The sequence below is a fragment of the Notolabrus celidotus genome, chromosome 9 (genome assembly GCF_009762535.1).
Source record: "Notolabrus celidotus isolate fNotCel1 chromosome 9, fNotCel1.pri, whole genome shotgun sequence".
Taxonomy (NCBI): Eukaryota; Metazoa; Chordata; class Actinopteri; order Labriformes; family Labridae; genus Notolabrus; species Notolabrus celidotus.
Window position 1 is genome coordinate 29,207,983 of NC_048280.1, and position 16,001 is coordinate 29,223,983.

Consider the following 16,001-nt stretch of genomic DNA (forward strand, 5'->3'; position numbering starts at 1 on the left):
CCACAGCGGACGAGGACGAGGACAAGGACGATGATTTCCGGGCGCCGCTCTACAAGAATGTGGAGATCAAGGGCATTCAGGTCCGGATGAAATGGTGCGCCACCTGTCACTTCTACCGGCCGCCTCGCTGCTCCCACTGCAGTGTGTGTGACAACTGTGTGGAGGTGGGTATGCGCGTGAATGCAAATGTGCTTCAGAGAGATTGTTTATATTATGCACGTATGCAGGTACAATGTAAATATGCATTGATTTTTCAGGGCTCTGTTATCTAAGGCTGTCCTTTAAGCATTGAACATGTGTGTTTGTACACAGTGTGAAGCATGTTTTGGGATACAGTTATGTCACAATTTCATGATTTTGCTGTGTAAGCATTTTCTGTCATACTGTCCTATGTAAACAAGCAATGCTTTGGCATGGAGACCCTGAAGTCCCACACCAGTGATCATTTTTAGCTTGTACGTACAAGATCATTTTCTTGTGTGCTCAAGATAAGTCGTTTGGGTTTAAACCAGGCATAAACACTCACTTTTGGCTCCAACGCACTGTGTATTTGTTGCTCCTTGGTTGGGCATTTGATAAGGATGCCCTCCTGGACACCTCCCTTTAGAGTTGTTCCAAGTGTGTCCACCTGGGGGGAAGCCTCAGGTAGACCCAGAGCTTGCTGGGGGATTAAATGCCCCATCTGGCCTGGGAATGCATTGGAATCCCCAAGGGGGAGCTGGAAAACGTTGCTGGGAAGAGGGACTTGCTTTGATTGCTGCAACTGTGATCTGGTCCCAGAAAAGCAGAGAAGAAGGAATGGACAGAGAGCAATATTTTAGTGAGCTGTGGGATGGTGGTGTTACACCACAGAGATTGATGATAAAGCTGTGATCTAGAAAAGCATGACATGGTGAACTATTAATAGCAAATCCACATAATCACAAACATGTTTGATTCTACATTTGGAGGTTCTCTCAAACATACTGCATGGATCAATAGCAATTACTAAAAAAAAAGTTCATTTGACATATTTTAGTGGAGCCTATTACATATCAACTCATCATTGGGGTGCACCCCTTAAACTCTGCCAAGCAGAGGGCACGTTGCACACAAAATATCTGTACCAGTGCAATGCTCATAGGATTATAATATAGATAGAATTCACACAAAGAAGAGCTTAATACAGGCAAAATGGTATTCATTGACAGTAAATCGCACAAGATGAAAATTATCACCTTATTGGACTTTAGGGACTCAAGCACTCGGCACTCACACTGGGCTGCAGGCTTTCTTATAACGTCTTTGCTTTCACATTATTAATGCAGTCAGATCTAGCTAACTACCAGCTATCTCAGGTTAATTTGTGACAATGTAGTACAGGAAAAAAAAATCTTTTTGGATTTATGTTAAATTCATGAAGGGCAGGTTGCAGACACTGGCATCTTGTATAGCACAAATCATAGCTGATAAACAAAAACATAGAAACTGAGAGTTTGAGCTTATATCCGCTCATTAACATTTGTTTACATTTTGAGTTAGTATCGTATTGTATCACATCATATCACATCCCATCGTGCCTACATGTTGATTATATTCTGCCTTTAAGGTTGTTGTGATTGAAAATCATAATGAATACCACTATTTATTATATTTATGCAGTTATAACTGCTGAGTGCGTTTATCAGTATTGACTTACACATTCTCACCTGGTCTTACAAATATAAACACACATCAGCAGGTTAACAAACACCCTCACAGGATGTAGAGAAGTATTGATCCAATAATATGATTGGTTTATTAGTTGAGAGATTCCCCATTGATACATTATGAGACAGTACCCAGGTCCAAATGAATGAACCTTACGATACAACAGACCAAGACCAGCTGAAGGTCACATAGTAATACTCTCTTTAAATAACTTGCATTGATATCTGACATCTGACTTCCTCCCTCCTTCTCTCCTTTCCTCTCTTCTTCCTTCTCTCCTCAGGACTTTGATCATCACTGTCCATGGGTGAACAACTGCATTGGAAGGAGGAACTACCGTTACTTCTTCCTCTTTCTGCTGTCTCTGAGCATCCACATGGTCGGAGTTTTCTCCTTTGGCCTCCTCTACGTGCTCCACCACCGAGAGATGCTGGCAGCGTTGCACACCACTGTCACGTATCCTTTCACTCGCAGGGAATCCCACAGCAAAAGCTGCTTCTCCTTTTTAAAGCACACAGCTGTGTGTTATTGATTTTTAGCACCTTGATGTTTCCTGTACGGGTAAAAGTTGGTGTTATAGCTTTAGCGGTCTGTCAGAGTCAGTTACTTCAACCATTCATCTTGTGGTGTTCTAGTGCTCCGATGTTGTTGATCTTGACCTTTGCGTCCAGTCTGGTGGTGATGTGTATAGCTGGGCTTTTCTTTATTCCAGTCATGGGACTCACAGGTTTCCACATGGTGCTCGTGGCTCGAGGGCGAACCACCAACGAGCAGGTGAGGAGTGCATGCTTGTTCTGAGGTACACACACAAACAATCCCTTTTCTTGTTATTTATCCAACGTGTGTAAACAGAGCTGTGAGGCGTGACTTCACAAACACGTGCAAACATTCATACCTGGAGCTGCCCGACTGTTTGCAACCGGGCTGCAGAGGACCTTGTGTTGAATGTGTTCGAAGCACTCCTGCTGCATTTAAAGCAGACCAGAAACATATGTACCATGATAAAGATATTAAACCCTCACAGAGGACAACAGCAAGAGGATTAACAGCAGCAGTAACGTTACATGACGCTTCTATAACATGGCTCACCTTTGTATTCAACTGCTGGACCTCTGTGTGTACATGAACTAGGGATTATGTGTGTGTGTGCATGCATAATGCACTCTGGCCTCAAGCTTTCTCTGCAGCTGACACTAAACAAGGCGTTGTGATCCTCAGGTCACAGGCAAGTTTCGTGGAGGAGTAAATCCCTTCACCAGGGGTTGCTGTGGCAACGTGGAGTACGTCTTATGTAGTCCTCTGGCACCAAGGTAAGATGCTTTACGATGCTGCATGTTTGTGTGTGTGTGTGTGTGTGTGTGTGTGTGTGTGTGTGTGTGTGTGTACAGTCGCTGCTATTTTTCTGTCACTACACAGACACAGTGATGGTTTTCTGCACGTAAGACAATATGTGTTTGTGTGTTTATCCAGATGTGTGTCTCTGCTACAGCACTACCTTACTGCAATAACACACACACACACACACACACACACACACACACACACACACACACACACACACACACACACACACACACACACACACACACACACACACACACACACACATTTACTATGTGTGTAGTAGTGTATGCACGTGCTCTGAGGTGGTTATGGAGGTGTGTTTCCAGCCTTGCTTGAAAGCAGCCAGCAACCCCGGAGGGAGGCAGATGGCTGAGAGAAGAGAAGAACAACGTAGAACAGCAGTTAAAAGGAATCAGAGCGCAGAGAGAGTAAACATGCTTTTTACACACAGCATCACTGAAAACCAGAATGCCAGTTTTACAACTAGTAGGGACGAGCCCAATTTCATAAAAATCAACAGTGTGACAGCAGAGAGACGACAGCAGGTGATGGTGAAATGCTGCTTTACAAGCATCTGCTGTGAAGTTGTTGCAGAGTCCCTGATGGAGGCTCGTTGATTTACTGAACCACTGACTCAAAACATGTTGGACCTCACTGCTGAATGAACTGTTAGTAGAGATATTCTGAGCCAGATATTAAATCAGCGGCATTCATTCAGTAACAGAGTTTTGTTTTGAAGGGGTTGATTACCAGAAATGTGTAAAGACAGCTCAGAAAAATCATCCCCACACATTACACTCCAAGTTTTTATGCTCAGCATTAAACATTAAAGGACATCACGCAGACAGCTCTTTTAATTATGAAAACACCCTGTGAGAGCCACTTAATGCAGGTTTTCTGTCAGGAAGTTGTGTTTGAAATGTCTGTCTTCAGCTGTGTAGCTACCCAAATGGGATTATGCAAATAGCTTTACTAATTTCATTATAGTACTCTGGATTGTTTGGTCATGGAAGGCCATTTGGAGTTAATTGTGGCCTTTAAGGGACAGTCTTGCAACTAGGATAGGAGTGCTGGATTAAAGGTGCAGTGTGTAGTATATAGCTGCATTTAGCAGATCAGACATAGAAATTAAATATAATATTCACCAGTATATTTAAACTAGTGTATGATTATCATATTTATACATATATATATATAAATATTATTGTTTATTTAAACTTAAAATGAGCCTATATCAGTGATTTTCAACCACTGTGCCGTGGCACACTAGTGTGCCGTGACAGATCGTCAGGTGTGCCGTGGGACATTATCAAATTTCACTTAGTTATTCCAAAAAAGTATTATTCATATCCTGCAAATAATTTGCCATGTAGTGCGTCTGTGCCTGCAGTGTAGTGACTGGCGGAGTAATTCAGTCCTCGTCCATGTACTGACCTGCGCTTCCCACCCACTGGGTGGCAATGAAGCACACCTTGTTAATTTAAGACAATAGAATTAATGATGCGTGCGAGAGGTGTATGTGACAAGACGTATACGAGCAAAAGCAATGGATAATATTCAAAAAGGAAAATGAAACTCCAAACTGGGCCCTGGACAAAATTCTAACCTGGATGAAGAGCGTAATAGTGGTGGTTAAAAAGGCAACTTTTCTGAGAAAAACTACAAAGGTGACTGCGAGAGCTCTCAAAGCTAGCTAATTAGTAGCTGAACTCTTAGCCAAATTAAGAAAGCCACACACTGTGGCAGGGACAATAATACTACCTGCAAAAGCTATTGTAATAAGATGCTTTGCACTGACACAGTGAAAGAAGTAGCCAAAGTCCCTCTCTCAGATAAATAGATTCATATATTGAAAGACTAAATGTGTCATTTTGTAACACTTTTGGTTGGTGGTGTGACTCAGGATTTTTTTAATGTATGAAATGTGCCTTGGCTCAAAAAAGGTTGAAAAACACTGGCCTATATAAATAGATAAGGAACGGGACTCAAATATTGCACCGCCATGTTTCTACATTAGCCAAGAATCCACAAAGTTGTGGACTGTACACATTTTTGTATATCACTAAATATTCCCATTTCTGCACACTGTATCCTTCAAAATTCATAATGCTTTCTTTTCCATCTTTTTCTTTTTGATTTCAACATTTTTTATTTTCCCATGAACGTACAAGTAGGTGGTCACATACAGTATGTGCACTGAAGCGTCTTTCTCAGGGAGCAGCTTCTCATTTGTAGTGACACTCACTGCAAGGGACATACACTCCAACACTATGGGTGCACTAATACTCTGGCATCACTATGATACTCAGTATCTCTTTGACAAGTATCTCTTTGGCAAAAGTTACTATCAAAACATATTGATACCAAGTAAATACTTCATCAGAGCATCTATCACTTCTTCTCTTCCGGCTGTTTTCAGTTATTTTCTGTCATTACTGCCGAGCTGCGCTCTTTAACTCACTCGTGTCTCATGACTGTGGAGACTAATCAGGCATTTGAAAAGAGGTTTTCAGCAGAACCTCTTTGCGTGCGTGCACACACATATACACACTTCCTCTTCAGTCCTCTAATCATGGAAACTAATCACCTCTTTGACTGAGGTAACATTTTTAAAGACTTTTACTGACCAGAGTTATTTTTTGGTTTGGTATACGTGCTTTTACACTACTATCCAAACACATCCTCTACTGAGAACATGGCAGTGTTTTCCCTGATATTATCTTACTTTATATTTTGCTGTTACATGAGGAGATTCAGAATTTAAAAAAAATACAACTGCATCATAAAAATTTAAATGTGTCTATTTTAGGAAACCTTCAACCTAAACTGTAAATCTAAATGGGCATGTTATATGTTATTGGTATGCGAGTTTAATTGAATTTAACTTTATTATTTATGCTAAAATGAATAATTTGTGTAATTTTTTATTGAAACAAGGCATTTATGTTTCATATTAGGATTATTTTTTATACTTATTTTCAGAAAAATGTTAGTTTATATTGAACTCACCTTCCTAATACATCTCTTAATGTCCTGTTTGTGTTATGTGATTTGCTTTCAAATGTATACATTTTCTAAAGTCATTTCTTATATTTTCTTATTCAAACCAGTATAGGTATCGTCTTCATTATTGAAATAATTGCCAAACGAATCAACATTGAAGAAGTCTGATGGCCTGTAACATTTAGTACAGTATCAATATGAAAAAAAGAAACATGATAAACAGAGTATTTGTAAAAATAAATAAGACATTCTTAAGATTTAGGATGCTGTAAGACTTCATTAAGAAGGCTATCTGAGAGAGAATGAAAGAAGTCATGTCTGTCTATCTGACTGTACCTCTGTCCTGCACTTAATCTCAGGAGCACCTTAAAGGTGACATAACACGCTTTTTTCATCAATATATATTGGTCTAAGAGGTCCCTAAAACATGTCTTTAAAGTTTATGCTCAAAAAAACAATTTGAAATCAGATTTTGGTCTGCCTGAAAATCCCTCTTCTTCAGTCCTCCTCAGAACACTCTGTTTTCTCTCTGACCACGCCCCCTCAGGAAGTGGATGTGCCCTCGGCTCTCCAGCACGTTGATCTAATGTTTACAGGTTGGCTGAATATACACGGCTGCTCAGAGATCACGTTACTTCAACCCTCTGAATCTGATCCAGAATCTGATCCTGACGGAGAGGCGCCTGTAGCAGGACCTTCCCGAAGGATTGGTCATAGATTTAGTGTTTCTTGTTGTTTTATTTATCAGTATGTCGACGTGTGTCTTGGTACACAGCTACGAACATATAGCTATGTGGCTATGCTACCTAGCGCTAGCACTTATCCATGATAAATAAAAATCATCCACAAGATCTTCAAATCTGCAGGCCTGGGGAGTAAAACCGACCTCTACCAGAAAGGCAGCGGGACCTTTCTGAAGGATTAGTCACATATTTAGTGTTTCTTGTGTGTCTTGGTACACAGCTACAGCTATGAAGATGAAGCTATGTGGCTATGCTAATTAGCGCTAGCACTTATCCATGACAAATAAAAATCATCCACTAGATCTTCAAATCTGCAGACGTGGGGAGTAAAACCGACCTCTGCCAGAAAGGCAGCGGGACCTTTTCTGAAGGATTGGTCACAGATTCTGTGTTTCTTGTTGTTTTATTTGTCAGTATGTCGACGTGTGTCTTGGTACACAGCTACAGCTACGCTATGTAGCTATGCTAACTAGCGCTAGCACTTATCAATGATAAATACAAATCATCCACTAGATCTTCAAATCTGCAGACGTGGGGAGTAAAACCGACCTTTGTGTTTATTAAGACAGCCTACAACTAGCATGCCTCCCTCCTAAGCTCCTTGTTAGCACACATTTGTGCAGGTAATGAAAAACGGAGGGGGGATTTAGTATTATTTTAAACAGTCTATGGGCTGAACAAGCTCCGAGCTCTGACTCCGTGACAGACCGGATATTGTTGTTACGTAACAAAAACACGGAAGTCTGAAACGGCTCGTTTCACACACATTTACAGAAAGGTGGAGAAATCAGAACAGGGGCAGAATGGATTTTTTTCATTCTCGGGGGGTTTGTAGACATGCCAGGGACACATATTTCAGGTAGAGAACCATTAAAAAGTCGATTTTGCATGATATGTCACCTTTAAGGGGATATCCTCAAGTTTGGCACAAATGTCCTCTTGGAATCATGGATGGACTGATAAGTTTCCAGTGGTCAAAGGTCAAAATCACTGCTACGTCTTGTTTCTGAGCGTAACTCCAGACTTCATAAATGGATTTATGACACAGTTTTAAAAAATGCCAAATAAGATAACATTATTAAGTGAAGACATTTTATATCCAATGGGTCAAAGGTGAACTTCTTAGTGACATCTTAATGTCCTAAAAAAACAACTAATTACAGTAAAAAAAGTAATTTTGAGGTGACAAAAAATAACCTGTCCGTTCACACCTCTGGCTTGATTTTTATCCAGGTACGCAATGGATCCCAGGAAAAAGCCCCATATCAAAATCCAGCCCCCATTCATCAGACCCGACCTATCAGACAGACAGATCACCATCAAGGTCAGCGACAACGGCATCCACAGCACCATCATCAGCTCCAAGGTGAATTTTCACACTTACTACAGAGTTTTCTTTGCCTTACCTTTATTTAATTAACCTCCTTCTGCAAGTATTACTACCATCCCTGCTTACATTATCATGTAGTGTCATGTTACACATGTGCAACATGCTGCTCCCAGATTACCTTTTAACACAGGCACAAAATAGTGTAAATTTAAGAAGTTACCCATTACTCATTTAGGATATTATTGGACATTCTGCGTCAAAGCCAAGTGACTCACAGATATGCAGCTCTTGGTTCCAATTAATGCCATTTATTCTGAAAGTATAATTTATGGTCCTTACAGGCGTGATGGAGTTCATCTGGATCTGTAAAAATACTCTCTTTTCATTAGTCCAGAGCAGAAAGTGAGGCTCCAGTGATGAAAAGTTTCCTGTTCCCTAAAATAACCCCAGACATTCAATTATTTTCTCCTGTTGGGAATGTTCACTGACAACTCTGAAAACTGAGAAAATTAAACGACATCTTTGAGAAATACAGTGCTGAGCAAGGGTATGGTGCATGTGGGAAAAGGCTGAGGGAAGCCTCATGTAGGATAACAATGTCAAAAAGAATTGAGCTTATCAGACTATTAGTCCTTCCCTCATGTCTCACTTCATCCAAATGTCTGGCCTTCACTGGTCTTTCAGACTCACAGACTTCGCGGGTGAGTTCCCAGGAAGTCTGTGCGAGCTGAAGCCAGTCCAAACCCCTAATTTACCCAGACATCAAGGGGCCCAAGCTGACTTTCTGAGACTTCCAGAGAGCCTGCTTGGTGTGCAAACTTCTCAAGACTTTCCTGATTCAATCATCCAGAATCCACTGCAAAATGGATGTGACATTAAAGTTGTTCTAATTCAGAAATGTATTTTTCTTGAATGTGTGCAATAATTTTTATTTGTATCATGTGGGTCTAAAATCCATCAATCAATCAATCTCTTGACACGCCCCTGTTTGGGTTCAGAGCTCAGGCTGAAGGGTGGAGATTAGGATTAGGCCATTGGCTACAAACATCATACCCCATCTGAGTCTCCAAACAAAGTACTTATAGAATTGCATTGTGGGTAATGTAGATGCCAGGTTAAGAAGATACAGAAGTTTGTCTTAGATGATTGGGTAGCTCTGATGCGCCTGCATTGAAGTCATTGCAGTGTCTTCTTTCAAACTCTTGAGTCCAACAATGCTAAGTGAGTGCAAAACCTAATTGGTCGAAATTGAACTCTGTGATCATTTCTTTCCACCATGTCTCCTTCAACAGCTACTGAAAAAAAGAATACATTTCAGCACAACTAGAGCAGTTGCCTGGTGCAGCTTTGCTACCCCACAACCATCTGTCAGATTTGTGTTGGTCCATCCCCAGCAATAACACATGCTCTGCTCTATCTCCTCTGCTGTCCACCCACCTGTTCTGTTTTGGATCAGTTTTAACACCCTGCTCTTCACTCCCTTTAGTCCAAAAGCAGCCTGGATGGACTTGATGAGAAAGAAACCCAACCACCGCTCCCACCCAAAGCCGACAGGTACAACCAGCTGAAAAACCAGCTGACCTCCAGCGAAGGTAAGAAACACCCGATGTCCCTGGGCACACTAATCACATGTCAGTCATTGCAAACGTCATTTCTTTCTCCTCTGGCTGTGAAAAAAAAAACAATTCCCCTAACTCCCTCTGTACGTCACAACATCCCAGGATGGGAATTGGTACTGGTTGAGCGTGATGAATGTCCATCTCAGTGTCAGGTCAATGGCCTTTTATTTATTCCAGGGTGAAGAAAAGACCTGATCTGTAGCAAGGAGGCAGACCCTGTTCACTGAATCAGCACCAGATTTGTGGCACAATAGAGAGATTTCAGAATGAATCACTGCAACATGAATCACCACCTTTTTCTGATGGCATGTGGCAACAAAGCTCCCTGAAATAGAGGGATAGGAGAACAATATAGTCTGGAATCAGGATTAAGCTAAAAATGATGGACTGCATTTTGTAGTCACCTCTGTACATTGGGAAATATGGCAGCAGCTACAGTGCGTTTGATTTAATAGTGTAGCAGTTTACAGTGTTAGTGTTTTCTTCCTACTGTTGTATTAAATACTATGAAGTGTTAGTAAAACATAGTGTAAACCTTTAACAGCAGAGTCCCTCCAAAGCCTCATGGACCATTTTAACAGGGAGTGAACATTTTCTGCTTTTCCAAGGAGCACTCCTGCTGCCTGGTGGATCTTGAAAGTACTGCACTTCTAAATTGGTTGCCTCCCTTTTGCAAAGAAATCGAATTGAAGGATTTTTAACATATTCTTCAGAGATCCTTGGGATGCCCAGGAGCAGTCGATAAAAAGCACCTTGGGGTTTAAGGTTTTAGGGTATAGCAAAGGATTCACTGCTGGCTTTTTCAGGATATACATTTTTATCACTTACAGAATATATTCATTCATTTTTATTATGTGGAGAGGTAATGGTACGAGTTACAAGAACTCAATCCCCATAGACTCTTAACTCTGATAATACAATTCTGCCTGAGGTCTTGTCTTAAATCTCAGAGACAACTTTCAACCAGAGCTGGAAAATGATTTTATATGTATTATCTCTAAAGGGTTAATTCTGTTTTTCTCTCTGTCTGTTGTAGAGAGCTCTCTCTCTGGTAAGACCCATCCTTCCACTCCAGCCATGTACAAATACAGGCCGTCCTTTGGCACCATGCCTAAAGTCCACTACCACACCGCTGGGGAGAAGGTAAGACAGGATTAGTGTGGATCTTGTAATGATGATACAATATAAAGAATTACACTGTGTGAGGTGGCTTCACTCTAGTAGCCTGAGGATTTATTGATGAGGACTTTGGTCACATTTCTGCTAACATTGGACTGTTATTCTGCTGTGTGCCCTTCAGATTATCATGCCAGATGACCTGAAGACCTCTGCCATCTTAGAAGAGGGTGTCCGCGGTCATGACTACCGATCCGAGCCAAACCTGGACATGCCTGAATACACCAACGCTCCCCTCCACCGGACCTTCCAGTCCTCTCCACTCCAGCTGGACTCTGACCCCATCAGCTCCCGCTCTCTCAGCCTGAAGCAAGGTCACCACCGACCAGAGAAAGGCCAGCTCTCAGCCCTGCAGCCACAGACGGTCACTTCCACCCCATACAAGAGTGTCTTCTCTCCAAACACACTCTCCAACCGAAATGGCAGCCTGTCTTACGATAGCCTTCTCAACCCCAGCATCTCCCCAGCCACTGCCAGCGAGTGCATGGCCCATCGTGCCATGCCCTCGATGGGCTTCCACTCGCCCTACCTGCCCACCAAAATGTGCCACATCCGGGAACCTGAAATGCAGAGGCAGCAGGTTGCCCCCACCTACAGTCCAGTGCTGCCACCTAGAGCGATGGGCAGGCAATCCCCTCACCTGAGGGACAGGGAACCGTCTCCTGTGCGCTATGACAACCTCTCCCAGACCATCATGGCCTCCATCCAAGAGCGCAAAGAGATGGAGGAGAGGGAGAAGCGTCAGATGCTGCATGGGCGCTCCCAGACCCATATCTACGCCCAGGACTCTGCCGTTTTTGACGGGGGCTATGGTCTATCCCACAATGCCTGCTACCAAGACGGGCCTCGTTGCACCGTTTCCAGAGGCCCAACACCTCCTGCCTATGGAGGCTCCAGAGACAATCTGATGGGGGTCGGGCTAACCTACGGGCAACGAACACCAGTGTTGCGCCATGCTGGCTCCACACTAGGCCGTGCCCCCAGGACTTCATCCACCTCCCTGCACACTGATCACAGTAGCTCCAACAGCAGCCACGGCAGGGCTACCTGCCAAGATGGCCCCTATCGCTCCCCAGCCCACCAGCCCCACTCCCCCGCCATGCCCCGATCCCCCTCTTACTCCCACCAGAAATTCTCCTACATCAATGCCCATGAGAGGACAGACTCACCTCGTCTGGGGGGCCCAAGGTATGAATCTTAATGTTACCCACCCTGAGGGACTGCATGCATTTGTGCTGAACAGGGACATTCCCACCGATAAACCTTCACCTTTATCTGGACTTGATCAGCAGTGCATGAGCACCAGTGTGTTCTAGTCCTGAGGCAGAGTGTAGCATGACGACTGATATTTGTAATGTCTAATTATTCATATAAACTCATGTCTGGTGTGAATTGTTCTGTTCTGTTTTCTTTGTTTGCCTTTCTAGTAAAACATCCTTTTTTTGTATCATTGCATGAATGTCAGATGAATAAAGTTGTGACTCCTCTCATCTCCATTTCTTTTGCATGCTTCTCCCTTCTTGCTAACATTTGAAAGCTGTTTCATTCACTAACAGATACACTAAAGGAAGCATGTGTTTGCCATTTGTAACAATCATGCTCCACAAACTAATCTGCATGCTGCCACAACCCTTGTTATTCATTCTTTGGCTCTATTTGTTGAGTAATGCTCTGCTCTTATCTCTCCACTCAGAGAGGCCATGAAAGTTAATGGGCAAATGGACTGCCACCCCAGTGCCCAGGGTGCCACCCTCAGCCCCAGTCGCCATAGTAATGTCAAAAAGGTGACAGGCGTTGGAGGCACCACATATGAGATATCAGTGTGAGAAGAAACACCACATCCGCATCCAACAACAGCCATCCTGCTACAATGAGATTCTCTTCTGGCTGTCATTTTTAAGTCAAGACGACAGCCAACCAGGTGCACAAAGCACTACCTGTTTTGGAGTTATCGTCCAATCAGAGGATCTGTCTGCTTTGCAAGCCAAATGCCTGTGTGTGTTTGTACAGGAGGGGTTGGTTTTGAGTTGATACGTGTGAGGAGTGTCTTGTTGTTAACATTATGTGGCCGTCCAACAGATTGTCAAAATAATTACTGTTGTTTATGAGCTGTGGTCATGAAGTTGTTCCAAATGTAACACAAAAACTTTGCTCCAGTAAGCTCTGGGAGCAGGAGAATGAAACACGGAGGTCCTCCGTGAAAACATTCAAGTCCGTTCTGGGTCATCACATCAAGAAGTCAAGGTGCTTTACATTGAATTGTACTGTTTCAGCATAATTGGTGTTGTTGTACAGATTTGAGAAATTATGTAGGATGGGTAAGTTAGATCAGCACCAACTGCAAACGCTGGTAACGCAAAGGAAGAGAGATAAGAGCAAGAAGAGGGACAATGAGAGGGGATAGTAATCTTATCACATCTGGTGGTTGCATTTTAAATTCTTTGAGAAGGGTTAGTACTAAAAGTTAAATTAGATTTTGTCTTTGGCAAAAAAAAGAGAAAAATGCAACCATGAGAGATAGTAGGTGATATAAGTTCACACCATATGAATGTCTCCTTCAGCGTAGCCCCTTTTTATCTCCATGAATCAGTTAGTGATTTTCACTTGGCCCACGACATAAGTGCTGGTCATTAATATCGCTCTGAAAGATCATTATACCTCATCCTAACGACTCTCACTGAGTACAGAACGAGCCCGGCCTCGCACAACCGAAACAACTTTCCTGTCCAAAAGCTTCAAATGTAAGTTATGTTTGTGTTGTATAATAGAAATGGGAAGGTATGAAGAAAATAGCTTTGGTCCCATGTAGAGAAATGATGATAAACGGTCGCCCAGTCTCTATTTTGTAGTTATTTGGTTTGTTTCTTTTTTTATATACCCAACTCTTAAAAGATATGTTTGATACATCTTTTTTATACACATTATGAAGCCTGGAACGGATGTTTTACTTAGAGTGGAGTTATTTTTGATGGCGAGTTATAAACTCAGCACATAAACAAGATTATGATAATGAGTTAGATTCGTAAATATAGCTTGTTCTTACCTTGCAGTGTGGAAAAAAATGGATGATGAAATGTTATTAAAAGATGTGTGATTTGAGGAAGTGACGTGTTAAAGTCAATATCGCTAACCCATCCTGAAATGCTGATACGTGCTGCACACAAGTCAAAGACTGTTGTAGTCGAAGCTGTCTTTAGATTTCAGAAGTAAACGTGGCTACACTCCTTTATTTACTCCTCAAAGGTTAGTGAATGGATGACTTAATTATGTTACAGCGACATGATGAAGACTGTGAATGATAAATCAGTCTAGTTGCAGCAGCTGTCTGGTACAGCTTCAGGTATTATCTTCACTCAGAGGGTTAAAATTGAGTTTGTTTTGCAGTTGATTTTCAGTCTTGTTACTTTTTTTTTAACATAATGAAGTGAGAGTATCCTAAAGCAAGGCAAAGTGGGAGGTTTTTATTCATATTTAGCACCATATGAATAGGAAAAATAGAAAGCCAGAAGTTTACACTTACGTAAAGAAGTAGATATTTAGATAAAGAATTAACCGTTGTGGCCTTTTGAGAGGAAAGCTGGTGTTGTATGAGATGTAGCGAGTTGAAGCATATAGAGCTCCTGAAGAGGACAAGAAGGGGAACAAATGAGGTTGATCCAGAGAAACTAAACCTAAGTTTCTCAACCAAACTCATTTATTGTCACTCCATGTCCCAACGCAGTAGCACACGAAGGTAAAACCTAACACAGCTGAAGTTCTGTAGTGAACACAGGAGTGACACTTGAAGGCGAGTCAGACTGGATAGATGCTCAAATGTTAACAGGATGTTCTGGAGGAAAGGCCTGTGTGAAATAAAGCTAATTTACTTATTTACATCTTTAAGGATTTTTTCTTCCCATTTCTGCTTCATTCATCGATTCTTTTCTCCAGAGCCCAGAGTGCAAAGACCAATAGCTGTGGTAGACTTCTGCTTCTTGACAGGTTGGATGTTATTAAAGCTGGCTGTAGTAAAACCCTCTGGCTCGGATGGTCCCACTTCTAAGGTCTCACCCAGCTGCCTTAGCATGAAAACAGTGATTTAAGGTTACAAAGGCTACTCTATAAAGTCATGTAAGTCTGGATTATTTAAACAGGTCTGTGTGTGCTGTGGTATACAGGGCTACTTATTTGAAGAACCTGATGTGTCAGAGAATAAACGGTGCAACTAACTGGAACTTCTTGAAACACCTGAACAGACCATTAGCTGCTGAGTTACCTGATAATACCCAGTTTGTCACGACTTTCAGACCCCAGTTTGACCTCATGTCAAAACAGTATCGATGTCATTCCTCTTTAAGATGACTGCCATTAAAGTCCAATGTTCTTTTCTAGGGATGGACGTCACTGCAGGTCAGGGATCATTCCTGACAGGCAGCAATGAATCTGTTCCGTCAGCTTCAGGCTGATTTTGTTTTCTGAAACTCGAATAAAAAATTCAATATGTATGGAAAATATAGAATATACTATAAATGTACATGCGTTCCTATTTTTGTGAAGAGGAATTATTTCCCAATGACCTGAGAAGAGTAAATAAAAGTTTCCAACTCTTTGAGTGAATGTGACTTATTTTTGTTCACATCTACTTTGTTCTTAAGTATAAAAGCAAAACTGACATTTCATTTATGCTATTATAATGTTCCATGGTGTAAATACATGAAGTTAAACAAATATAAAAATTGAACAGGGTCTAACTCAGTTTCAATCTGCCATTCATGATTTACACATCACCTGTTCACATCTCTCCTGATTTTGAAATAAATCCAAAGACCTTTTCTTTTTTACCACTAAATGATCACTGACTAATTTCAGTGATCGATAGCTTGAGCTCTATCTGAATTCAACAAAATGAGTAAGCATGACTGTTAAACCCAGGTCTCAGTCATAACGTTGAAATTTACTCAAAGTGAAAAAGTGCTCAACAAATAATTTAAAGTGCAAACAATGTGTTAACTTCGAATGATAATATTGGGGTTAATGTTGAATGCAATGTAGTGCACAGCCCTAATTTCAATAGATGTTTAAAGCTTCTCTTTGGTCGGTACTTTGTTCATCTTTGCC

At 41.7% G+C, this 16,001-nt stretch overlaps 1 protein-coding gene across 1 annotated transcript in view; it reads left to right on the forward strand.

The window, feature by feature from the left end:
- zdhhc8b (zinc finger DHHC-type palmitoyltransferase 8b) overlaps nt 1-15,495 on the forward strand; it is an 85,820-nt gene extending 70,325 nt beyond the window's left edge. Inside the window, exons 3-11 of the mRNA XM_034691026.1 lie at nt 7-164; nt 1,973-2,145; nt 2,361-2,463; nt 2,908-2,999; nt 8,013-8,145; nt 9,596-9,701; nt 10,765-10,871; nt 11,029-12,092; nt 12,598-15,495. Coding sequence (XP_034546917.1) covers nt 7-164; nt 1,973-2,145; nt 2,361-2,463; nt 2,908-2,999; nt 8,013-8,145; nt 9,596-9,701; nt 10,765-10,871; nt 11,029-12,092; nt 12,598-12,730 — 2,069 coding nt within the window. The 3' untranslated portion in view covers nt 12,731-15,495. The remainder of the gene's footprint in view (nt 1-6; nt 165-1,972; nt 2,146-2,360; nt 2,464-2,907; nt 3,000-8,012; nt 8,146-9,595; nt 9,702-10,764; nt 10,872-11,028; nt 12,093-12,597) is intronic.
- The last annotated feature ends 506 nt before the right edge of the window (nt 15,496-16,001 follow it).